The 25,482-nt window shown below is 45.7% G+C and overlaps 1 protein-coding gene across 1 annotated transcript in view; it reads right to left on the minus strand.

Moving 5' to 3' along the window:
* Positions 1 to 7,237: 7,237 nt before the first annotated feature.
* Positions 7,238 to 25,482, minus strand: part of FOXO3 (forkhead box O3) — an 85,295-nt gene continuing 67,050 nt past the window's right edge. Inside the window, exons 2-3 of the mRNA XM_085217537.1 lie at positions 23,114 to 24,545; positions 7,238 to 11,358 (exon numbers count right to left, since the gene is read on the minus strand). Of these exons, the coding sequence (XP_085073663.1) occupies positions 23,148 to 24,545 (1,398 nt within the window). The 3' untranslated portion in view covers positions 7,238 to 11,358; positions 23,114 to 23,147. The remainder of the gene's footprint in view (positions 11,359 to 23,113; positions 24,546 to 25,482) is intronic.

A 25,482-nucleotide genomic window follows, 5' to 3' on the forward strand; every position in this document is an offset into this window, starting at 1 on the left:
ATAAGGATCATCCCTCAGTTAAATAAACGTACATACGCTTCTTGTAGGAAAGGAGGAAAGGTGTATTTTCATATTGCCCTTGAGAACTTTGCCATGAGTGCAAGAGCAGGCTAGGTTTGGTCCAGTGTGCCGAACAACCTTTACTGGAGAACTGATTCCCCATGTTGCAGACTCTAGCTTGCATCCAGTTGAACATAAAAGCAATTTCTTGACATAAAGCCTTTTCACACCCTTTACACAACCATAATTTGAAAGGTGTAAATTGCTGAACAAGTCAGTGTGGAGACATTTACATAGATATGACTGTAGGTAACCACGTGCCCTCAGCACAGAACTGCCCTGTTCCTTGCTGCTTCGGGGCGCTTAGCGGCCATAGACCCAATTTGTCAGGTTGGCATTCTCCCCTTTCAAAACTTCTGGCTTGGATTTATGCAAACCACCACAGCAGTCCACAAAAACCCACATTTATTTCCGGCTAATATCTTTTTACTGGGGAAAAGGAGCAGATCCTCACAGCCAGCCAACCTATTGGACTCTTATTGTTCTTCTGGGGAGTGACTTCAGCATGACTGGGGAACCGGCTCTTCAGAAGCCGCACACGTCACCGGTTACACAAGCCTATGAAGCACAACAGTGTCATCACCACACCTCTATTTTTTAAAAAGACACTTCCTTCTGCTTTTAGGTTGGGTCCAGTTATTTACGGGGAGCACTCTGCCCTGTATGAGGAAATAGTGGATCCTTCTCCTCCTTTAAAGCGTATAACAAAGTTTTCCTCAGCGATTTCCCACTGGATTGATATTTTCCCAATCAAACACGACGCATCTCTTTTATACCTTCAGCTATGAAGGAAATGCAGTGTATGTGCATAGTGCTGAAGTCACACTGCCTCCTCTGAGACCAGACTTGAGGGAATCACAGAATCATCACAGGGTGGCTGAGGTTGGCACAGGCCCCTGGGACCTCTGCCCCAGCAGGGACACCCACTGCAGGGTACCCAGGGCCACGTCCAGGTGGTTTTGAAGATCCCCAAGGAGGAGACACCACACCCTCTGGGCAGCCTGTGCCAGTGCTCTGTCATCTGCACAGCACAGCTCAGTGTTCAGAGAGAGCCTCCTGTGCTTCAGTTTGTGCCCATGGCCTCTGATCCTGTTGTTTGCTCTGTTTTCCTCCTGAGATATGGGATACAGTCATTCAAAATACCAGTGCAAGCAAAAGGGAGTAAGAAACCAATTTATCGCCGTTTGGAAGAAACTGCTCTAATTTAAGGGACACATAAGGAAAGTTGTAGACAAAATAGCAACGACGACAGTGAGACTCCTTTTTCAGGTCCTTTTTCCAAGAACGTGCTCTGGGCAGAGCAGCCAGATAGGATCTGCAGCACCATAAATCAATTCGCTGCAAAGCGAGAAGAGAAACGGATTGTGAAACGAACTGTAAAATAAACATCTAATGTAAACATGGAAAATGCGGTGGTTTGTTTTTTCTGTCTGGGAGCCCAAGTCCAGCCCTAGTTATTGGCTGGCTGTGCTGTGTCCTCCTACAGCCTCGGGTTTTCTGATAAGAAATTGCTCACCCAAAGCTGCTCCATCATGATTTCTCATCCCAGCACAACCCATGGAGCTTTCCACTCATGGCATCTCCTGATCCAGCCCATCCTCCTACCAGGAGGGCTGACGTCCTCAGCAGAAGAAGCTGGCCAGAGCCAGAACAGTCCTGACCTTATCTTCTATGTTTCTGCTTTTGACCATGAAGAAGAAACCTGCAGGGCAGGGGGTCTTCTCAGAGTTTGCACTCTACCCAAAAAAAGGAGAACGTGACTTCTGCTTGAGATTTGCCCGGGGAATGAGTGAGGTCAACACGCAGTTTCTCAGGGGCAAAGGGAAAGGCTGGAAGGCAGGAGGAAACTGAACTCCTCCAGCTGCTCGGCAGGCAGCTGGGTCCCATCGGTACCTCTCTGTGGTGTGGGGCACACCCCGGCTCCTGTGTCAATGCACCGAGACAACATTGCTCAATGCTTGCTGCTCTCAGCCCAGGTGGAGTGATAATGATTTTGTACATAGAGACCTGTGCCTCAGGTAGGAAAGGGCAGAAGCCTCTTCGCTTTTTTTTCTTCTTGTTGTTTTGTTTTGTTTGTTTCTAAAGAGGTTTTAGGTCTATGAGGGAAGTCATAGCAGCACAAGGTTGGGAGAGACTGTAGGATCCAGTGTGTCTCAGCTCTGAGGCAGGAGCAAGGGAAATCCAGGCAGACATTTTTCTCCCCAAAACACCCTTAACAAAGAAGAGTCCACACCTCTACGAAATGTTTCAATCACCCACCTAGTTAGGAGAATTAGCCTACTTTTAGTGCAAAAGAAACACAGTGTTGTGACCTCTCCTTAGTGGGCTGGATGGATTTAGTAGCCTATGACACAAAGGGAAGTTTGTGTCTCCTCTCCATCTGTTCTGACATACAATCAGCCTTTTCCTGTAGGATCCCATTCTCTCTTTGAATGTATCTCCTATTCCACCAGCCAAAGCCACCATTGAAAACTGCTGAGTAGAAATGGGACCTGGACAGATGTCCCTTGAGATGCCTATGATGCACAGAGGGGAACACTTGTGGCTCCTCAGAGAGGCAATCTTGTGCAGCGATTATATGCCCACTTCTCTAACAGCAAGAGAGATTTAGATTAGATGTTAGGCAGAAACTCTTTACACAGGGGATGGTGAGGTGCTGGCATAGCTGCCCAGAGAAGCTGTGGTGCTCCATCCCTGGAGGTGCTCAAGGCCAGGTTGGATGGGGGCCTGGGCAGCTGAGCTGGGGGGTGACAGCCCTGCTCACAGCAGAGGTTGGAACTGGATGGGCTTTGAGGCCCCTCCAAAACAAACTATTCTGTGATTCTCCAAATCTGTGGAAAAAAGCCTTCTCTCTCTGTTTGAGGGCCCTGCGTGTCCCATGGCTGCTGGGCTCATGACGCAGCCACAGGCAGAAGCTGCTGACAGCTCCTGGCCCCACGGCCATGGGCACGCAGCCAGTGTTGGGCTGGGCGGGCTGCATGGAGACCATGGGGTGAATGTGGCAGGAGATTAGACTGAGGGCAGGAGGACGAGACAGGTGTGAGCAGAGATAGCGTGTGGGGCCCTGCTTTGGAAGCATGTGAGAGCTGATAGCTGTTCATGTGTCTTGGTTGGAGGACTGGTCCCCACCTGCAAGTTCACCTCCTGTGGTTCTATCAGGAGGAAGGCAAAGGCTGAGTGGTGACACATGTCCCAAACCCCTGTGGCACAAAGCAGGGAAATCCCCACAGGATAGGGACTTTAAGCTGATTCCAGAGGTATCATGCAACACACCACTGACTGGGTGCAGCACAGCCCTGCCCTTGGACATGCCGAGTTTGGGAGTATAGTGCTTAAATGCAAACAAGGCACTTCGGCAGTTTATCATAATGGAGATTTCAGATAAGAGCAGTTGGAAGAATGAAAATCTACTCTACTCATTGCTGAATAAATCTTTATGCAGACTTTCATCCAAGTGCCATATTCAACCCCCTTATAGTCCTTGAACAGCTGACACCTCTGGCTCGCAGCTGATGTCCAAGGCAAGGGCAAACCAAAGAGAAATGTGTGTTTGTACAGAGGTGTTAGACAAGTCACCTCTGCTTGGTCTTTCCTCAACCATGGGCTCATCCAACCTTCCTGTGTGATAAATCTGACCTCCAAGTTAGTCCTGGAATGCTGAACACGCATCTATAGTAGGCTGCCAATTATAGCGGAAAAGAAACAGATAAGAGTTTTGTTTGCTTCCAAAGGAGGTGATCAGGATGAAATGTTCAAATTCTCTTAACCTTCAAGAGAAGTTATCAGATTTTTGACTCGCTGAAATCAAGATAACCGGAGGTTGCCAATTTTATTTAATGTATTATGGAACAGGGTCGCAAATGCTGGCGTTGCCCATGAGCAGATGTAGACGATTGCTGTGAATCAAGTCTGCACAGAGCTACATCTCAACATCCATTTCTCACAGAGAGCCTCAGCAAAGCACGAACAAAGAAAGACACTTCTAGCAGGAGAGAGGCACTCCTTTTTCCCATTTGGCTGCAAGGTTTGCTCTGAAGAGCTGCGCTCTGTCACTTTGTGCAGCCCTATCTGCTGAGAGTGCTGCAGCTCACGCTCAGCTCCGCATCTCCCAACTTTAGCAGACCCTTGAGTATACAGCTGAGTTTATACCGGACCTGCAGCATACTGTGTGAAATAATAACACTTAAGGTTTGCCCAAATTAAAAAAGTCACTGATGTAGCCAGACCAGCAAACTCTGCCTTCATACTGAGACATATTTTTTTAGCAGTGAAAAAAGAATTGCTTCATGCCAGCAGTGCTGGAATGCAGGGATTGTGCTGGCAAGCTGCTCCTGCCAGACAACTGTGTCTGCACTGGGATTCTCGCTTCTATAAAAACACCATTAAAATTAATCATACCCACAACTGGTATCACTGTCCCCACAAACATTTTAATATTTGGCATAAGAGAAGCAGGGAATGTAACGAAAGCAGAGTTTTTTTAAAAAGTAAATCTTTTCAAAGAGAGTCTTCTGGAGATCAGAAATGAGGAAGACCATTTTCATATATTGCCGTATTTACCATTCCTGTATGCTCACGTGGAATCATAGAATCATGGGATCATCTGAGTTGGAGGAGACTCTTGAAGGCCATATAGTCCAACTGTACTGCAATGAACAGGGACATCTACAGCTACATCAGGGTGCCCCTTCCAGCCTGATCTTGAATGCTCCAGGCAGGAGCATCCACCGCATTTATGGGCAGCTGTTCCGTGCCTCACCACCCTTATTGAAAAAATAATCTAAATCTCCCCTCGGTTTGTCCGAAACCATTTCCCCTAGTCCTATCACAACAAACTCTGCTGAAGAGCCTGTCCCCTTTCTTCTTAAAGCTTTCCTTTAGTTACCGAAACATCTATTTCAATTTCACTGCACACACAGAAAAACCCCCTCTCAGGTGCACTCCATGAGGCAGCCAGGAGGGAGCTCCCACTCCATGCATTGGTGAGGGTGGGCTAAACTGCACAGTGACAGCACTCTGTGCCCCACACCTGGCTCTCCCCAGCTGCCTCACTCCTGAAGCCGGAGCCCCAGATGCAGAGGCAGCAGAGCAGAGCAGGTAGCTGTCTGCCCACGAGGACAGCTGGGCTCTGAAAGCCACTATTGTTCATAAACTCCTTGGCCACAGTAGTTTTGAAAAGATTTTTAAGGGATGAATTCTATTTTTACTGTTTTTCCCCAACTTCATTCAAGCACGAGATGCAGGTTTCTTTAAACTCACACATCATTTAGGCCAACTGCTATTGCCGAATTGAGATGTTTTATCTCGGTTTCCAGATTCAATCTTTTCCTTGATATGTCATCAAAGCATCAACTATTACAAACAGGAGGCGCTTTGTTCTGAAAAGCAAATGTTGTGGCACATGGAAAGCTACTAGTGTTGTCATTCTGAAAAGAAAATCCAAGCATAAAATGAAAAGAAAAAAACAACCCAGAATAAAGTTTCAGAATTTTATCAGAAAACGGTGAAGTTTTCTAAAGATTAAAAAACTACAGCAACAAAAACAACAGTTTGTTGTTGTTCTAATGGTATCTTCTGTGCTTCACTTTTATATGATAATAATAGCAGAAGCAAAATCCCCTGGCTCTGCTAGGTGGGCTGGGCACAGAAGCAATGAGGTAGCAATCATGAGGGGATGACTCTGATCTATCTGCTTCATCTGCCCTGGGCTCCACTTCGCCCAAGACATCCTCCCTTTGGAAAACAAGGCATCAGGCACCACGATTCCAGCAGAAAAAGAGGCAGACTCCCAGATGTGCTTATCTCAAGCTTCCCAAAAGCACCCCTCGCTTCCTTGGCAGCAGTAGCCAAACACCAGCTGCAAAACGTTGTGTTCCCTGGTCTGGTTTAACCAGCAACTCAGCACATGCGGTGGGAGCTCCCAAAATAGCTCCGGGTTGCCTCATCAGTCTCGGCAGCAGCTCAAAAGACCTTTGGTTTTCTGGGACTTGGAGAAGTTCAAGACGTTGGAGCTTATTTTGAAAGCATTTTATAAGATAAGGATGAAATATTCCATGGCCGGGTGAACCGCAGGTCACCGTCAAGGCGTTGCACAACGCAACCAAGGAGGCACAGCACAAAACTTGCACAGGATTTGATCTGCTTGCTGCTGCCCTGACCTAAATTCGGATCAAAGCAGAGGCCCTCCCATGTTGGCAGCTCACCGGGCTGAAGGCTTTCATCAAGTGTCCTAAATGCCAAGGGAGTCACGCCAAGGAGGAGGACAACACAGGTCCTTCACTGCCAGCAAAACAGGTCCATTTTCCAGGAGCTAAACCACAGTTCATCCCAGTAAATGGCTATTTTCTGGCTGTATCTCCCCGCTGCACAAAAAACCTACTCTTTCTTGGAATCATCATTTGCTTTTGAAAAACAACTTCCAAAACCATACACATCTGTGGCTTCCCATCAGGGCAGGAGAGCAGTGCTTGCTGATGTGTCTCATGTTTCTCATCACGCTCTCCTGCGCCTTGGCCAGCACCGTCAATACGGCTTTCTGCTGAGTCAGGCTGCTGGTTTTCTTATCCCAAATCCCAAACGGATGGTTTCAAGTACTCCAGACATATTTCAAACACAGTTTGAAACCCAGCCAAGCCCAGGGGGACACAACTCTTCTGGCTGCGTTGCAGCTGGGCTGATTTTCTCCTGGGAATAGTGAGCTGGGCTGCAAGAGGGAAATGCAGTATCATCCCAGGGGACACCCACCAGTGACAGGCTGACCCAGGCAAGATGTCAGAAGGACTTTCTCTATCAGGCGAGCGTGCAGGGTTTGTCTCACCTTCCTTACCTGGCACCTTTGCTGCTCTGCTGCTCCACGCTCACCTCTTTGCGAAGGGATCCCATCCCCACTTGCTCCCCTATCTCCCTCACATACTGCTAACAGACCAGGTCCCACTGTGCAACACTCCCCGCCTCGGCAGCTGCTCTAGAATGGATGGTTTTGTTAACTCCATGTAGCATGCTGTCTGCAGTGGAAGGGATGCTAAGTCACTGGCAGCCCTCCTGGAAATGCCTCTGCAGAGCCACAGGACCTTGTGCATACCTTATGGACCCATGCCACCCTGGGGTCCCCTCCCAGCCCCCTTTCCAGGTCCTGCATTTAGATGTCCGTCACACAACAAAACAGCAAAGGCAAATCTGCAACGTAGAGATCCATTATGCTTTATTTACATGCGTCACCATCTCTTTTACAAACTAGATTACAATTTAAAATGGAATACACAAGGCAATATCTACTAACACCAAGTGGAGTAAGCACTGCGTCTCTACTTCGTTTGGAAAGGGGCAGGTTTTGCTCCAAAACAAACTTCCTTCCAATCTCTGTGTAGTAAGGTAATATATTCATCCAGGGCAGCATCTTTTTTTTTTTCTTTTTTTTCTTTTTTTTTAATTTTTTAAAATTATTTTATAAAATCCTCAGTAAGACTGCAACATGAGAGTGTCTGCTTTCAAATGAAAGTACAAGATAGCCCAAATGAAAAGTATAAACTGTTCAGCTCTTCGGTATGTAAAGACGGCCATGCGCGCTAAGGCTGTGGATTTAATATTCTTCCAATTTACATGGCTTGAAACGAAAACAGATAAAACAGTTTTACAGATACTGTATACATATTTTTTCCAATCATGCAACTTTTTTTAAAAAAAGTTAAACATGTGAAGCCAAATGTACAATCCATTTTTCCAACCCATAGGAACAAAATGTATCTGGTCCCCCTTCGTATCTGTTGGCAACTCCTAATGAATATTGTGTACTAAAAACAATTGCAGGACACTGATTGCCAAGCAATGACGTCATTTGAGAGAAATACATGATCTAAAAGGTTATATTTTTGAATCAGTGGCACAAAAATTTCTGGAGTTAGGCGGTGGCCAACCATCCAATTATTCTTGTGAGAAAAAAACTTATAAAATCATTAAATAAACCCAAAAAACTATGACTAAGAACTGCATCAGTGCCACCTTTATAGACCTTTTGTAAAGCGTTTGTTTAAACGACACCGGTGTAATTGTTCTGGGCCTTCATCTGTTTTATGTGCTTTCAGAAGGAAAATTATGCAGAAGAATATTCAAAAACTCAAAGGCCAAAGTTTTCAAAAGGTGGCTTCCCCAAATTTACTATTATTTTAAGCCTTACTTTGACACCTACACAAGTGACCCTTGGGTTCAGCAAGACGCAGTTATTTTTCAGCACCTCTGGACACGAGAGCAATTTTTAGGCACCTCAGCATGCGGACGAGGTGGCCCTGGGGGGCAGCAGGCACCTCTGCGTGATTTGAGAAGTGCCAGCCCCATGACACCACATCCATGTCCCAGACTTTCGATGCCTGACGTGAGGCACTTCAGTTTGAAAGTTTTGGCCGCAAAAATGAGCAACAGAAACCAAACCAAACTGAAGAGGTTGTCCAAATCCATCCCTCTTCAGCTAGTGCTGAGATAGTCTCCAGCACAGGGGCCCAACGTGGCCTAGATACGCCAACGGAAATGCTCTCCTTGACATTGCTGGGAGGTAGATTAAGCCTTTCAGCTGCTAATGCTTTTAATTAAAAAAAAAAACAAAAAACTTTCTCTGCCATTGACTGGCTGTCTCCAAATCAATTGTCTCCATTTTCTGAACAGAGCGGACCATGTTTTTCTCTCTATTTATGCCAGTGTGAGCTAGCTCTGAGTTCAATGTAACAAGGCTGCCCTGGCAGAGCACAAATTGCCGCAGGCTGTTTTAGACTAAGGGGCCTTCCCTTGCACTGGACAAGAACTGCATCCGCACAAAGGAACAAAACCAAACAATGGGTTTTTGTCATCTCAGCCATCCACCACAACATCAATACTGGTGCTGCCCATATGCACCAGACACCTGGCAGGTGGCCTTTGGGAAGGCCCCGGGCCTCACTGCGGACATCACCTGTACATGGAGCTCTGCTGGTGGCCAAATCCTCAGGGTATGGGGACAAGCCCAGACTCGGGCAGCCACCACAGAGCTGCCTGGGGAAGGAGCACCAGAGGACAGGCCTTTGGTGTGCACTCACATTTTGGGGTGCGCCAGGAGGCTTGCAGGGAAGCCCTTGACTGATTTTGTTAAGAAGCGTCTGCAGTTGGACTGATAAGCAAAGTGACACCTAGGCCTGGTGTCCTGCGGCACACTAGTGTCTGCTAATAACCAACCTCCTTGAATATGGAGATGGGCAGCAAGTGTCAGCTACCTCCCGTGGATTTAATCACCTAGTCCCTATGCTGACAAATTGACCAAGTGACTGTGAAAATAAAAGTCTCCTTTTTTTTTTTTAGAAACGAGAATGATAAACCCTTGGCTACTTGGAAAAGTTGATATGCTACAGGGCAACAACAACCACAACTGCACAGAGTTTACACAGTCATAAGTGCGGGATGAAACCAAGAGGTGCATCTTTACGAGAACACTGTGAGCATGAGGGGGTTACGTTACGAAACAAAACTTCCATCACACGGGGAGCTGTTATTTCACCAATATCACCTTGGGGACCTGGAAATTGAGGAGCGAGGAAGGACCCATGAGCGCTCGCGTGGGTGTGCATGACTGTGTGTGTGCGGTGGCAGTGGCGAGAGGGAGTCACTCCACATTGCATGGTACACGGACCGGTGGCAATTCATGCACTGAAACTTTGGGTTAAAATGCTAGTTGGTTTTCCTAACATCCATGCATAATGATCCATTTCTGTACATAATAAAATATATTTATATATTTATATGCATAATGCCTTTATGCAAAGAAAAAAGCTTCATATATCACTTTGGAGAATTATGTATACACTGTCCTATTCAGAACGTCTTCATACCAAGTTCTTATGTACCATTGGTGTTATCCCCTCTTTTTTTGTATCCCTCCCCCCACGATACTAATAAAAAGTAATCAAACTTTCCAGATTATAGAGAGGATCTATACAGCACCATACCTTTTATTCATTATTATTATTATTCATTTTACAAAAGAAAATCTTAAGAAGCAAAATATATAAAACTGCCTTGTCTTTCAGTGTCATTAATCCTGTTACAATCTATGCTCATATGAAAAGCCATTTGCATGATACTGTCACCTTACCATTCCCTCTCTTGCTGCTTCTTCTGCAATGGATTATATACAATGAGAAGGAAAAAAATCATCAAGGATATGTCAAAAAAAAAAAAAGAAAAAGAAAAAAAAAAGGATCACTGATGCAATAACACACACTGCAACGATCTGTGCTTGGACACCCAGTGCTGCCGCTGCGATCAACTTGCTGATGCACACAGCCTGTTCGCTCACCTTTCCTGCAAAGGAGAGTATTTCCCTTTATTTTTGCTTCTCAGACAGCTCTTTACAGGTGGTTATACGCTCAATATGTCTGGCAGCAGAGGGGCAGCTCAGCCTAAAAGTTCTCACCATGCTACCTGTGGCAGCCCTGCTAACGTAAGGCAGGAGGTGAGCCTGCTCCAGTGGGCAGCAAGCAGGATCCCACGGCAGCGAAGGCAGCAGCACCTGTGGTCAGTCCATCCTCACCAGCACCAGCCGGGAGGTCTGCCTCGCTGGTTTCCCTGGCTTTGCAATCAACTCTGGCTTGATGCTTACAGAAAACGGGGCCGTACCATTAAGTTTAAGGAAAGAATGAGAAATTAACAAACAAACCAACCCAACAAGCAAAAGGACCACACGAATCACCTCTCTCTGGAATTTGGTAGGCTGGTTGGTATCATGAACGGTGTCTATCTGGAGAGCCCTGACATCTGAGCAACGTTAGGTTATGATCGTTTCCTTGCATGTATGCAGTGTTTCAGATTCCCCACTGAGAGAAAGCAAAAATGGTCAAAAATCTATGGAAATCAAACTGGAGGTTGCAGGGAGGAGGGTGGGCGGACAGGGAAAACCTCCAAAAAGAAAAGCCAACTTAAAACATCCCATAAACCATTAATATATTGAAACACCACATACTCATTGACAAGTAACTACTGTAAAGGCTACACAGTGTGTTCTCAACAGGATGGTGCTGAACATTGTCTCCACAGCAGGTGCTTGGCCATCCAGAAAAGGAAGATTTTGCATACTTCAAAATGAGTTCAATTCCAAAGAAAAGGAAGAAGAAAAAAAAAAAAGAGGATCTTCACTCAGATAAGGGGCCTTTTAACAGTCTGTTTTGTTAGGAAAATAATGCAGGGTTCACAAACGTCGTAAGCTGTAAACAGTATCACTGTCCACTTGCTGACAGCAGATTTGGCAAAGGGTTCTCTTACATCTCGTGTCAGTTTGAGGGTCTGGAAAGAAAGAAGAAAAAGAAGAAAAGACAGTGAGATTGCTACATGTAGGGGAAAAAAACCCTACAAAACAATAACAAAAAGCCAACTGAGCAAAGCTCCAAACCCAGATTACACTGACAAGCAATTTTGTTTTCATCCAGAAGCTTCAAGTGCATAGCAAAGGATAAGTTTACACCATTATCCCTCATAAAAACGTTTATCTCTTGCCACAGTCTGTGTGTCTTTCTTTTCTGGCTAATGGCAAAGTCTAAGTAAAGAAGCCCAGAACATCATCTACTTGCCATGCATATTTCCAGGTGAAGCATGGAAGGATCCTTCACCTTCTGGAGATCTTTCATGATCACCCTCTCCATCACCTAGAGCTCTCACCATCACCAAGAGGCTGGACAAATCTGTCAGTATGTGACAAATGCCAGTCCTGAACGACAGCTGAAGAATGCTGCTCAAAAGCAGCAGCAAGGAGCCACCAATTTTGGGTTGGACTGTTCTCCATGAAACGTGAACATTTCAACACGTCAAAGGTCAGGTTTTTAAAGGTGGGCAGAGGCTTAAGGATACAGGTAGGCACCTCAAAGGGTTTTTGAAAAATATATACATTTAAACATTTCCATGAAATCCTTTCATATCTTTAGGAATCCCATATGATAGCCATCTGTATTGCTTAGCACGTGATTCCTTGAAGACCCGGCTTATGAACTCTGGACTCAGTCCCCATCACCTAAAACCTTTTGAGGACTTTCCCTGAGATGAATGACTCATTTTTTTCTACTGTGCAAGAAGATGAGGACCCTTGCTGAAACCACAAAGTAATCTGAGTCAATTACAGGAATGTTTTTTCTCTCTGGAAAGCCTGGTATCAGCCACCCTCAGGAAAAACCATGGATTTAGGGGGACTGCTGGATTAATCTGGGAGAGCAGCTCCTGCGAAGGAAATCTCCCAGCATTACAAAAAGGCTCTTGTGAGATGACTCCATTACTGCACAGACTATTCTGAGGCTTCTCCTTTTTAAGGTTCCAGGGACTGATCCTATGATAACATTTTATTAAAATGATCTATTCTGATAATGCTAAATGATTGATGGAAATTTAATCATTTTGTCTGATGGTTATTAGAGCAACAGTATGACAGCTGCTCCCTGTGCCATTAGGGGAGAACTTCATTCAGAGTGGCTTAGGGAACAGACAGATTGCATTTTTCACCCAAACAAAATTTGGCTTTAGCCTTAATTACGTGCAGGGTTTTGGGGTAGACTGTTTTATGAATAAAGGGATTTCCGACTGGATCAACATATTGATTTCTTCGTTTCCAAAGAGTAAATTAATGCTAGCCCTTTGCTAATGTGACTGCCTGGCAACAATTCCATTTGGTGTGTGTGTCTCCATGGCCACAACAAGGTCACCAGGAGATCCCCGGTTACCAGACGGGCCTGGTAACTCCCAGTGTAACCCAGCAGTGGATTTTTTTGTGGAACAAATGAACAGCTGCCCTTTGCAGGGCTGTGCTCCCCCACTTCTCACTGCAGCCATGGCACTGAGGCTGGAAGCTGGTGGCTTCCCAATGTGCCAGCTCACTGAGCTCATCAGAAGGATGGGTTCAGCATCGTGCACTGCAGCATCAAGCTGGGCAGGTCCTACAGGGCAGCCAGCTAAGCTAAGCACGGGATGAACGTGAGTCCTGCTGACTTCAGATGGAGCTTATAATTAAAAGGAAAGGAGTACAGGAACTCTGAAGTACCAGAGTAGCGTTTACTATTTGGATTAAAAATGTACGTACGATATTATCCTATGAAATATGTGACAAAATATTCCTGTGTGACGAGAGATAAAAGTGAAAGACAGATGTTCACAAGCATAACCTATGTAAGTGGCACTGCCTGATGTTACCTTCTGAGAACACCAGTCCCTCACACTGCACAAACGTCCAGGAGATTGAGGCTTAACCCAAGGAAATGCACAGCAGAGGTGGAACTCACTCATAGCAGAACCGAAACACGTTCAGTTCTCACTGCTCTGTTTACACAGACTTTGCAAAGGGATTAAAAAATGGAAAGAAGCAGATCAAAATCTTAACCACTGTACCTTTAAATTACCTCATTACAGCCCATAATAGACCCACACACTCTCACTTTCTGTCTCACCACAAAAAGCCTCTGTCAACCTGGTGTTAGTTGCCCACTATTACACAGCAATGAAAGCCGTATCAGGCAAGGAAGTGAAAATTCCAGCTACACCTCCATACACGGGTGGTCCTCCACCACAACCGCCCAGCTCTCTCCCACCCTAGCTCCAGCAGCTCCAGCCACTACTAGGATTTCTCATGCTCCCAATGGCTGCTGGAAAAGCTCAGTGTCCACAACGTCACCCCCAGTCTGAAGAGAGCAGCGCTCAAAAGCAGCGTGATGGCAACAGCTGGAGGTTGTGCAGCTCTCACAACAGAGCTGATATTTGGGCTCTTTGGCTCACAGGCATGCACTTGAAGTAAGGGCAATTCCACTCTGTCTTGATCCCTTGGGTACAGAGACACTGGACTTCACAAGAAGCACATCTGCTGGACATCACAAGAAGCCAAAGGACTTTATGAAACTACAGCTTATGGAACCACACATGCATGTGGTTGGTGAAAATGAACACTTTAAAAGAGAAACAGAAAAAGCATTAAATTAGGGGTAGCTCAAGATGAACTCTTGCTTTATCACTTCCCACAGACATTCTGAGCTTTAGATGCTAAATCTGCTTATCCTATTCTATGGAAGAGCATAAAACAAAACCCAAAGATTTCTGTATTTCTCAGTTCTTCAGTTTGTAAGCAGTTATGTGGGAGATAAGATGATCACATTCTGTCCCTTCCTACACCCTCCTATCCTCTACTTTGCTATTGACCTGCTACAAATGCTACCCTTGCTTTACTCTTGTCCACCTGTTAGTTGTGGTTTCCCTCCTCACCATCACATTTCCTAAGCTCTGTTTCATACCATCACCTAAGGGGAAAGTCGTCTCCCAAGCCCTACAGCATTTATTAGACCATTACAGAAGCTCTGAAGGATCATCTGCTCCATTTTGTTTTCTCCCTTTGATTTCCACCTGTGCCAATTACACAGCATTGGAAATTTGTTCAGATTGCAAAGGTGATGGATGCAGTGATGCTCCTCAAGGGCAAGGTACAGATGATGTACACTGCCGGTATGTTTATCAGTAAGCCACATAACACGGATCTGCAAAAAGAAAAGTGATGTACTCCTTCACATTATCATAGTTCCAAGAACTGTACCATCAACACACTGCTTCTCCATAAAGAAGCCTACTGAATATCTCCTCATTTGGCTAGAAGGCTTGATGAGTGGACTGCATCTTGAAAAACACTACACTCAAGGCCTGTAAAACAAGCATTTTCCCTGGGTACCACTCAGCAGGGACAGGAAATCCCAATAATGCCTTTTACAAGTAGCAGGCCAGAGACTCAGGATGGAAACGTTGTGAAGGAAATGTGTGTCCTTCAGTGACAAATGTGCATTTGATTTGGTGCCTCTGACTCCTGCTTGTGTCATCACCCCCAGCAGAACAGCTTCTCTAAAATGGAGTAGACTCAAGAAGGAACACCGTAGGAATGATTTCAGCTTTTTCCTTAAGTTAATATTCAGCCATAGGTTTTCACAGCTCAACACTGAAGAATACAAAACATTTGTTAGAATTGAACAAGGAAAATAACTGTTGTGGCTTTCTATAATGACAAAGTTGCAGAGTGTCATTTTTCATAAATCACAGAATGGTTTGGGTTGGAAGCGACCTTAAAGATCATCCAGTTCCACCACCCATGCCATGGGCAATGTTGCCACCCACTAGACCAGGCTGCAACATGCCCCATCCAGACTGGCCTTGAATACTTCCCAAGACCTCCACAACTTCTCTGGACAAAAGAAGAACGAAAAATAGAAATGCTGACTCTGTGGTGGTACCTTTTGGGCTTAGCATGCACATGTGTGCCAAAACGCAGTGCTGAAGTCAGGATATGAAGTCGAAGGAAAAGAAAAGATTTGGCAACTTCATGCAATTTCTTTCGAAGGTCTGAACTTCCGGTCATGTTGCGTCTTCACTTTTTCTCTTTGAATTGTACTCAGAAAAAAAAATATTCCTGGTTCAGACTGGTGGGCAGAGAGCAAGAGCAGAAAAATGGAAAGACTAAGAAAGCAGCACAGAACTAGGGCATATGGGAGCTAAAAATTTGCTGTGCTGGTATTGCACAGGCATGTAAAGCACAAAAGTGTATCTTTTCCTTCTGTTGCTGCCTTTTCACTCCAGAACACATTGCAAACCATAGCAGACAACCAAATATTTTGGAAGTAAACGTAACTGAAGATGTCAGATCATTCTTTCTCCCTGTGTCAACTCTGCAATAAAAGTCTTGCTAAGGACTGTCGTGAGGTGCCATAACTCAGGTTGGATATTAGGAAAAAATTCTTCTCAGAAAGCACAGTGAGGCAATGGCACAGACCGCCCAAGGAGGTGGTGGAGGTGTTCAAGAAATATGGAAATGTAGCCCTGACAGATGTGGTTATTGGTATGGTGGGGATGGGCTGGTGGTTGGATTAGATGGTCTTAGTGGTCTTTCTCAACCTTAATGATCCTGTGAATCTATGACTAATGATGTGTTATCCTGATGGACCTTCCTCTACCTTCTCTCCCTTTGCAGAGGCCAATGCTGTTTGTCATGTCTGTAATGCCACTGCTGCTTGCTCCTGAACAATAAGCAACTTGCAGCACCACAGAAATTCACAACTTTGCCAAATGCCAAAGCCTGTCTTTTCATTTCGTACAGAGTAAGCCTCTGTGAAGATTTAAACCAGACTGCATAGCATAAATGACTTTATCTCTATATAACTCACCACTTAAGTCATCTAAATCTACATGTACCTTGCCATGCACTTTATAATGTCTGTTTGACAATGAGGTAAAACAGAAGAAACAGAAGAAATTTTACTCTTTGTTCTATTTTTTCTGTAGAACATAGATCAAATGTAATCAAATCATTACTAGATTATCATCTTTTTATGCATGTGAACAGGTTAAAAAAAAAGCTGAATTTTCACAACCGTTGATGAAGCTTTAGAAAAACTTCTCACAGAAACACAGAAAAATCTAGGCTGTGAAGGGAACTTCTGAACATCATTTGGACCAATCTTCTGTTGAACCTTAGGTTAGGTTACTCAGGACCCTGTCAAGGCACACCTGGGCTATTTCCAGTAACAGAGTCCATCACTCCTTTGGTCAGTTCACTTCACCTAGCTGGGCAAGGTCCCTTCTACCCATTTTACAGATGGGTACAAAAAGAGACATCCAGAGAGAAACTGGCCCACCCATATTCACACACTTGAAAAGAAAAACAGATTGGGGTTTTCCTTATGTACTGGGACCTGATACTGAACAACCTAATTCACAGGAAATTCTGCACTTGCTTGCAAGAGGAGCAAGCTCATACAGACGACACTACATATGTCACTGTGTTGTTGCCCATACAAAAAGACCATATGCTGCGACACTTGTTTTTACACCTCCAGATATGTCACTGTGCAGTGATGCTGGCTTTCCTGCACAAGCACTGCTGATAACCAATTGCCTTTGAGAACCATTGCATCAGGCTGGATTCAAACCTCTGCCCTGGCCAATGAAGAAGAGATTAGATACAAGGCATCATCTCCTAAAGTGTCTCCATGCTTCCTACTAATATTTTATGGTAAATTTTATCCTGTCCTCCCTTCACGGATCTGAGGAGGTCTCCTGAAGGACCTGTGCTCAACACAGCATATTTAAGCAAGATGCTGTTGGACTAGTGAAAGTTAACTATATGGAGGATGAAGGCAAAAAATGCTTGCTAAATTGCCTGAATAACAATGCTTTCTATGAGTACTTAAGAGCACTGGTAAAGATACCTCTTCTGTTCAAAGAAAAAGATGGGTAACTGCTGTACACGGGAGTGTACAATACAAAAATGGAGGAGATATTTGCTCATGCCTTTGAATCTGGAGAACAAATGTCGGTCTCTGAACTGCAGAGTAAAGGATACCTACCTGACAGGAAACATATTGAATTAAAGGTTTACAGCACTGTGGGGTCCTGCTATGTACTCTTTTTCTGAGTGTCCTCATAGAGCGTTTATTTTTCTCTGCCAAGTACAGGTCAACAATGCTCGTGTTGATCATTCATGAAGATTTTCACCAAGTTGATATAAGAAAGAACCTCCTCTGTCATGACTTAGGAGAGTCAGAATAAGGCAAGAGAGGGAAGGCATTTCCTCAAAACCAGATCTCTATGTTTGTACAAAATAGTTATCTATGGAAGCTGGAAGAAGCTGTTTGCAAAAGGAATCAGCGCAGGGAAAAACAAGAGGCAAGATCTCAAACCAGCTGAAAAAGTGCATGATCACATGCTGTTCTCCACAGCATCCTCCAGGAAACTGTCCTTTTTCCCCCTCAGCAATCGCAGACAACCATTGCCATAGCAGCCTCCTTTAGCTGAGCCACACCTCCGTCCTCTTACTGCTCAACAGATGTCTGCTCTGCCAGGCCCCAGCAACGGCTGCCCCATGTGGTAATCTGAGCGGAAAAGCTGATTAAATGGCCCCACAAACCAGACTAAGGCAGAGCGGTCCCACCACCCAACTGCTGGTACCTGATTTAATGGGGCCAGTGTCCCCATGTGCCTCACAGAGGGGCAACTTTGATGTGACCATCCTGCTGGAGACGTGCTCTTCACCACCAGCACGGAGCCTCAGGGAGGCTGTGAGCATCCATCCTTCCTCTATGGACCAGGCAATAAAGGCTGGCTATTAACCCACAGCACCACGCAGCTATGTGCTTCCCCTCTGCCCACATCGTACCTGCGCTCTCTGCCTGTCAGGAACATAAGACTCAAAGCTCTGTGGCTCTCATTCTTCACTGCGGCTGAGCACTGAATTGCTCAGATGGGGCCATCCATCAAAAGATGGATGGGAAAAAACAAACCACCTGTAAGCATTCCAGCTATCAGGCAACAGCACAATACGGGACCAATGCTGATCCACAGCTCTGAACAATCACAACAGCTCATTCACATGAAAAAGACAATTTGCAAAGACTCGTTCTGTAATAAAACCCGAGTGCTGCTGATGCAGGGAGGAAAGCACTGGGGAGACCAGTCGATGCGGGCTGTTCTAAAAATATCAGTTTGTGCTGTCATCTGGTGAGAGTATGTCATGCTGTAATCTTGGCATCTGCAGGGACAGCAAGTTTCTGCCTAATTATTGCTGCTGAATCACATGACAAAGCATGAGGCACTGAAATATATATATATATCTGTCACAAAAACAGAAGAACGCCCAAACCACATGACCAGACCAATATCTTGGCTTCAGCCATCCTTCACTCACAACACAAGTCTGTGGACAGAATTCTGTCCGTTTATAGACCTTTTCCCTCAGCTAATAAAACTCTAAGCCAAGAGCTTAGCAAAGTACTTCCAGAGGAGCAAGGGACTCACAGCATCCATACACTGGCTCTCACTGCACTCACTCCAGCTGAGCAAAGGTTCAATAGGCATCACCCTGGCTCACTTGGCCAGGCCTGGGAATCCTGCTACACAGGGCTGCCACAGGTGACACAGACCTTCTGAAGCCGAGCTGGGAGCTGTAGGGACTGAGGCCCAGCTGTGTGTGAGGTGGCAGCAGCAGAGGCAGCTTTCTGTGCAAGGGAAAGCTGAAGCACCCCTGCAAGCATGGGACCGGCCCTCGGGGAGTGAGGATCCTGCTTGGGGCAAGTCTTCCCTGGAGATAATGAGACCCCTGTTCTCAGTGCAACACAGAGTTTTCCACACACATATTTTTGTTCAAAGGCTGAGCTTGGTGTGAGTGATGTTTGACCAGTCACAAAACCACCTTTCAAAACTTAGGCTGGCTGAAACAACACTGAAACGCTAAAAGCGTGCCGCCTCCTTAACCACTAACCTGTTAGAAATGAAGCAGAAGAATTTGCTCCTCTTGAATTTCCTTCCTTCAAGGTTAAAGCCCTATCTTGACTCCACACAGGAAACCTGCCAGCCCTGCCCAAGACCTCATTTACTGAAGCTAAGAGAGGAGGAAGAAGGGCCACGGCACTGAAGCCATGGGGGCTCTCAGGCAGCAGGCTCACCGGCTCCAGTCTCCATAGGTCAGCTCTAACAGGTAGAAATGGTTTCTGAAAAAGAATAAAAACCATCTTCCTCATGGTATGTTGTCTAGTCAGGGTGCCCTGATTCCATTAGGACAGACTGCGCCCAAAGAGAGATCTCTTCATGTGGAATAACCTTTTAAGATGTACTTTTACTCAGTGTTGTTATCCTCAGACCTATGGATTTGTCTTTAGTATGAATTTCATCCAGAAACAGGTTGAATGGAAATTAATAAAACAGCAAGCAGTCCAAACAGATGTGGACTAGTGAAATACAAACGGGCACTTTACTATGTTTCTTGAGAATTCGCTTTATCAGAGATGTTAACCACCAAATTCTGTGAACAAATTCAGGACATTTCTATTAGTAGCTTGCAAGCTGTACTGTCACAGTAAGATGACTTGGGACTTCAGTGATGCTCGGGTTGAATAAGTGCCTCTAAATGCTCTGTGCTGTATTTTGCTTCTATTTCCAAACAAGTCAGCGTGGCTTCACACAACTCTGCTGCAGCGCCCAGAGGGATCCAGCTAAATGGCACATTAAAACCTCTCCCAGGAGATGCAGCTCGATGAGTTTTGCAGGCAGCAAAACCAGCTCAAGAAGTTCCTGCCCTACTTGCATGGAGCCGCCCTGCACCCCTTCCAAGCCCTGGCAGCACAGTTGGTTGTGGGGCTCTCCTGTAAGCTGGATCACTGAAGGAACAGAGGTAAATAGAGCTTCTTCGGGAAGTTCTGACGCCACAGGAGACGCTGCTAAAGTGATCGCTGATCACCAGCTCATGACATTCCAGGCAACTGTGAAATTTCCCATTGCCCTCCCCATCAGTTTGCTTGAGGTTACCCTTAGCAAACACCAAATTCCTTCAGCTCCACTGGCTGAGAGGGACACAGAGCTAAGCACCATGTGATGGGAACACTAGCAGAACGGGATGTAAAAACACCAGGTATCCTGGAGAGAGGTTAGGGAATAACGACTAGATGACCTCCAGCAGTCCCTTCCAAACCCCTATGATTCTGTGATTTGTGTATTGACAAGCAAGCAGAAAGCACAACCCAGTGATTATCTGTGTGAGTGGAGGGCAGATACAGTGCTCTTGGGAAGTAAGTGCAGGTAGGGGAACAGAGGCCTCAACTAGCTTAATGGGGGAATTACTGCTGTGTGAATGAGGTAAGAACAAAAGCATATTGATTTTTCCTTTCTTTCGTGCAAGAGGAAAAACCAACCAACCAAATTCTTTTATGAGCACCAATTAAGGCCTGCTGAAAGGCTGGAAATGGCAAGCCTCGCAGGCAAAGAGCCAGAACAGTGGGAGCTGGTGAACATGCAAAGGCTTATGTGCAGCCAGTGGCTATAGACACCTAACTCATCATGGTGGCAGTCTGCATAGGCCTTTGCCTTCCCCAGTTAACAGAATGTAGTTGATTTTCTTTTAAAGAGGAAGAGGCTGACACAGATGACTGGTCAATAATTCATTGAGGAGAGCCATTTCCTCAACAACTCCATCCCCCAAAATGAGGCTTCTCACCTACACATATATGGGTTCCTCTCCTCTAAGGCACACCCTGAGAAGGACTGGGGTGGCCATGCTCTCCCTGTGTGGCACAGGATAGAGTGAAGAGGCAGTGGGGAACTGCTGCAAGGAGGTGGCTGATACTGCACCTCCCTGCTGCTTCTGGGTCTCCCCACCACCTTGTATCTACACACAGCACACAATTGTACTGAAACAGGAGATTGCCTTTTTGTGTGTCATACAAAGCTGTCAATTACATCTCTTTTTTTTAAGCATATTGTACTGCTGGATGCTTCACCTTGGACAAAAATGGGTTTCTAAATTCCAACAGCTCATGCACTTGGAGGAGGAGACAACAAAGGTGACCTGACGCGAGGTTCTGCTTTATGGCTCATGAATCACTTTTCTTTTTTTTTCCTTTTCTTTCTTAAATGATCAAGCACTGGAACTGAAAAAACAGAAGAACTCAGCTGGCACCCTAGCCTTGCCACAATGCATGGACAGTGGAATGCAGCATCCTCTACAGCCTACCTCCCAACCTCACCCCACAGTGCTCCCCTTTCCAGAGTGATGTGAAAGAATCAGAGGAAATCATTTGCCTGGAAGAGAAAGTACTGCACAAACCACTGACTCCACTGGAGCAAGGAAGCTCTGCATAATTGCTACATCAAAGAGTCCTGAGCAGTTCTGTCCTCCCTTACAGCCAGCAGATCAGCACACATTTTGGGGGTACTCCAGACACATAGGGAGATATTCAGGAGGCTCACCACTGCTGTTCACATACTGCAAAGCTTCCCCCTGAACATTTAACTGTGAAACAAAAGATGAAAACTCAATTAAAGATTAAAGGTTCACCCACTAGCAAAGTCAAAAGACATGGATTATTTCTTTCCATCCCTCTCTCAGAAAATAAGAAAGTTGGAAGTAAGCTGCAAAAAGAATGAATGCCTGAATGAATGATACTCTGCACACTGTTCTGAAGTTTGCAGAATACTTTCAATAATTTATAGCCAACCTTTTATCCTACTATATCTTGAAATCTACTCCCTTATACTAATAAATAAACAAAAGAGAAAGGGCACTTTGTATGGAACTTATTCCTTGAGTCAGTGAATGTGTGTCTAAGCAGGCAGACGTATGGGTGGGAGCCTGCAGAATCACAAAGGATGGCAGAAACAATGTTTACAGGCTCAGATGCCCCCACTTGCAGGTAAGTACTGGAAAAAAAACACAGCAATCTGGAGAAAAATAATGTGAGGTAGCTAACATTTGAAAAGCACCTATGTCAGAACCCAAACCTAGAGATATTTTCTTGGTGAAGTCCAAAAGGAAATGATACCTACTCTGGTCTTGTGGGGGACCAACCATTTTTGCAAAGTTCTAGCACTTAGAACAGGATGTTCCTGCGACCAGGATCCTACTTTTGTTACTTCAAAATATAATTCCTTGATTTGCTACCTTTTTTTTTTTTTTTAGCAAGAATTACATTTAAAAAAAAATAAAAACAAGCAATTGCACTAGCATTACTATACACAGCAGCAAACTATTTTAGTCCAGCTCTGTGACATACACTTGGCTAAGTGTATGTCACAGTGGTGCAAGCACTGATCTTGCAAACTCTTACTTCTCCCAGCAGTAGTATTTCTCTATTGACCACAAAGCCCCTGCCTCATCCCTGTGTAACACAGCTTAGCTACGTGTGGCATTGGCTGTAGAGAGGAATCCATTTGTTGCGACTTCAAAGAAGACAAACCGGAGCTCTCTGATTCCTGAAACCCACAAATATTCCACCTTTGTTTTCCTGATTTGTCATTAACATTTCTTACATCTAAATTAAGAGGGACACAGCATCAGATGCGTGCTGACCGTGCTACAGCTGAACACCTTTTACAGTTTAGCCTAATTTCCCTCCACACCTCCCAGCTTTTCTTGGTAGTGCCTGCTGCATACCAAAACATAGCAAGCCATTGCATGACAAATTAGTATTATTAGTGTGCACTGACAATTAAGTGGTTGGTGCAAACTCCAATAAAACCAAGCATTTTACCACATCTACAGGGCACTGACCTGTTTGCCCATTTTCCCTGTCCTCAAAGATCCTTCAGCCTGGTACCCAACTCTGTGATGAAGCCTGTTTAGCACCAGTGAAGTTCCCCACATTCAGACTGACAACGTTCTGTGCTGAGATGAGGGAATCAAAGTTAAAATCCAGCCCATCTGCATCCATGAGTTCACTGCGGATGATGGACTCCATGTCACACTCCAAGCTCCCATTGAAAATATCCAGGTCTAAGTCACTTGGGAATTTCTCGTGTCCCATGACCGGAAGGTTCATGCTAGAGGAATACAAAGAGGAGCCTGAGAGAGGGTCAGAAAGTGTTTGCATAGACTGATTGACAGGTGATTGCTGATGTTTGGATCCCAAGCTGTTGGAGTCATTCAAGCCTATGTTACTGATGGAATTGGACAAGGCACGGCTGCCACTAAGAGGAGAGCTGTGAGACTGGTGCTGGTGATGGGGCAGGCTCTGATTGACCAGACCGCCCTGACTGGACTGCGCAGCAAACGACATCATGGGGTCATTGCGGAGCATTATATTCCTGCGGGAGTTCTGGGCGGACACAGCTGTGCTGGCCTGGGACATGAGCGGGTCAGACTGTGTCATCATGACATCGCTGTGACTAAGTGCATCTGAGGCGAGCAGATCCTGCAGCGTCTGGTTGTTGTAATGAGAAATGGAAGAGAAGGTAGCCTGCTTGTTCTCCTGAATAGTCTGCATGGGCGACTGGCGGAGGGAATTCAGGGACGATGGCCCAAACACGGCGTTGTTGAAACTACTCGAGGGGGAGCCCAGCCCTGAACCTTTGGAACCATACGGAAAACTGGAGCTTCTCTGCATTATTCCTCCTGTGGGCGACTGCTGGGAGGAAGGGAGTGTTATATTGTCCAAGAGGTCATCCATGAGGTTATCCGTCAGTCCATCGTTCAAATTCATTGTCCCAGCCATATCAGTCAACCTAGGCAACTCCACAGTGCATGGTTTGTTTACCGAGGGGGACAAGCTCGAAGGGCTACTGTACAGCATGGGAGAAAGTGGAGCGTCATCATCTTGAACATCATCCAGCTCGGTGCTCGCCAAAATCGGCGACAAGCGCCCACTTATTGTACTGGCGTTCGAATTGGTCCGGGAGCGAAAATCTGTCCAGGCATCCAGCTCATCACTGCTGCGGGAAGTCGGGCTCCCCGGCCACTTGGAGAGCTGTGAAGGACTGTCCTCACTCGCCTCCTGGGCAGTCTGCAGAGCTGCCTTTTTCTTCGCTGCCCGCCCTCTACTCTTTGTGTATTTGTTGCTGTTGTCCATAGACACGGCGCGTCTCCGGGGCGCCTTGCCAACTTTTCCACCATCTGGATTGATCATCCACCAGGAGCTCTTCCCAGTGCCTTCATTTTGCACCCTGATGAATCGGCTGTGGAGCGACAAGTTGTGCCGGATTGAATTCTGCAGGAAAGGAAGAAAACAACATGTCAAGACCAGCACTGCTTTTGCTACTCCAAATCTCAATCGCAACACCAACATCACAGGAAAATGACATGAATCAAAACACTGGGCCCTCCTGGACATCACTACGTTTTCTTGGGTGATGGAAATGGGAAGGCTGGAGCGTGAGAGCACCTTGCCTGCGTGCTGCTAGTCAGCAGGTGCCATGCCTGCAGTAGCTGGGCATTCCTGCAACCTGCCCTTATACCCCAGAAGCTGCATCCTAAGGAACAGAGCCTATAAGGAGCTAGAAGAGACAGTTGGGATTATCAGAACAAGGGAACAGAATGTCTAGGTCCTCTTTGCCAAGAACTCCCCTCTCCTGGGATATGGATGAAACCAGAGGCTGCTGCACGTGCCCTTAAGTCACTTAACAGTACCTGACTTGAGGGAGATGCACTTCTCCCCTTTCAACTCAGGACAAACCTCTACATTATCAGCAATCTTGCCATCAGCTCCATGAAACAAAACGTGTAAAGTCATTGCCGAAATCTGACTGGACCAGTAGTCACACTCACTGCAGCCTTGGCAAATGTCTTTTTAATTCTTCATCGGCATGTGTGTTTGTGTATTTATTCTAATTCTTGAGCAAACTTCATGTGCTGCTGCTCCTCTCCCACGGGCACACTGTGCATAAGCTGCGCTTTCTCTCTTGATGAGGTACACCAGAATTACGCCTGTACCACGGCAGCCAGCCAGCTGTCCCCACACTATAGTATCCTCACAATCTTCAAAACGTGACATGACACAGCACACAGTGATACTCTTGTCCCTGTAAGCTGCTGTATGAGGCTGCACACAGTTGCACACCCCACGCTACACACAGGGAGGTACATTCACAGCCTTGCTCAAGTCAGCGACATCCCCAGTCTGAAAGCCACACCAGCGATCATCACCC

Source organism: Meleagris gallopavo, chromosome 2 (assembly GCF_905368555.1).
Source record: "Meleagris gallopavo chromosome 2, MGAL_WU_HG_1.1, whole genome shotgun sequence".
NCBI lineage: Eukaryota > Metazoa > Chordata > Aves > Galliformes > Phasianidae > Meleagris > Meleagris gallopavo.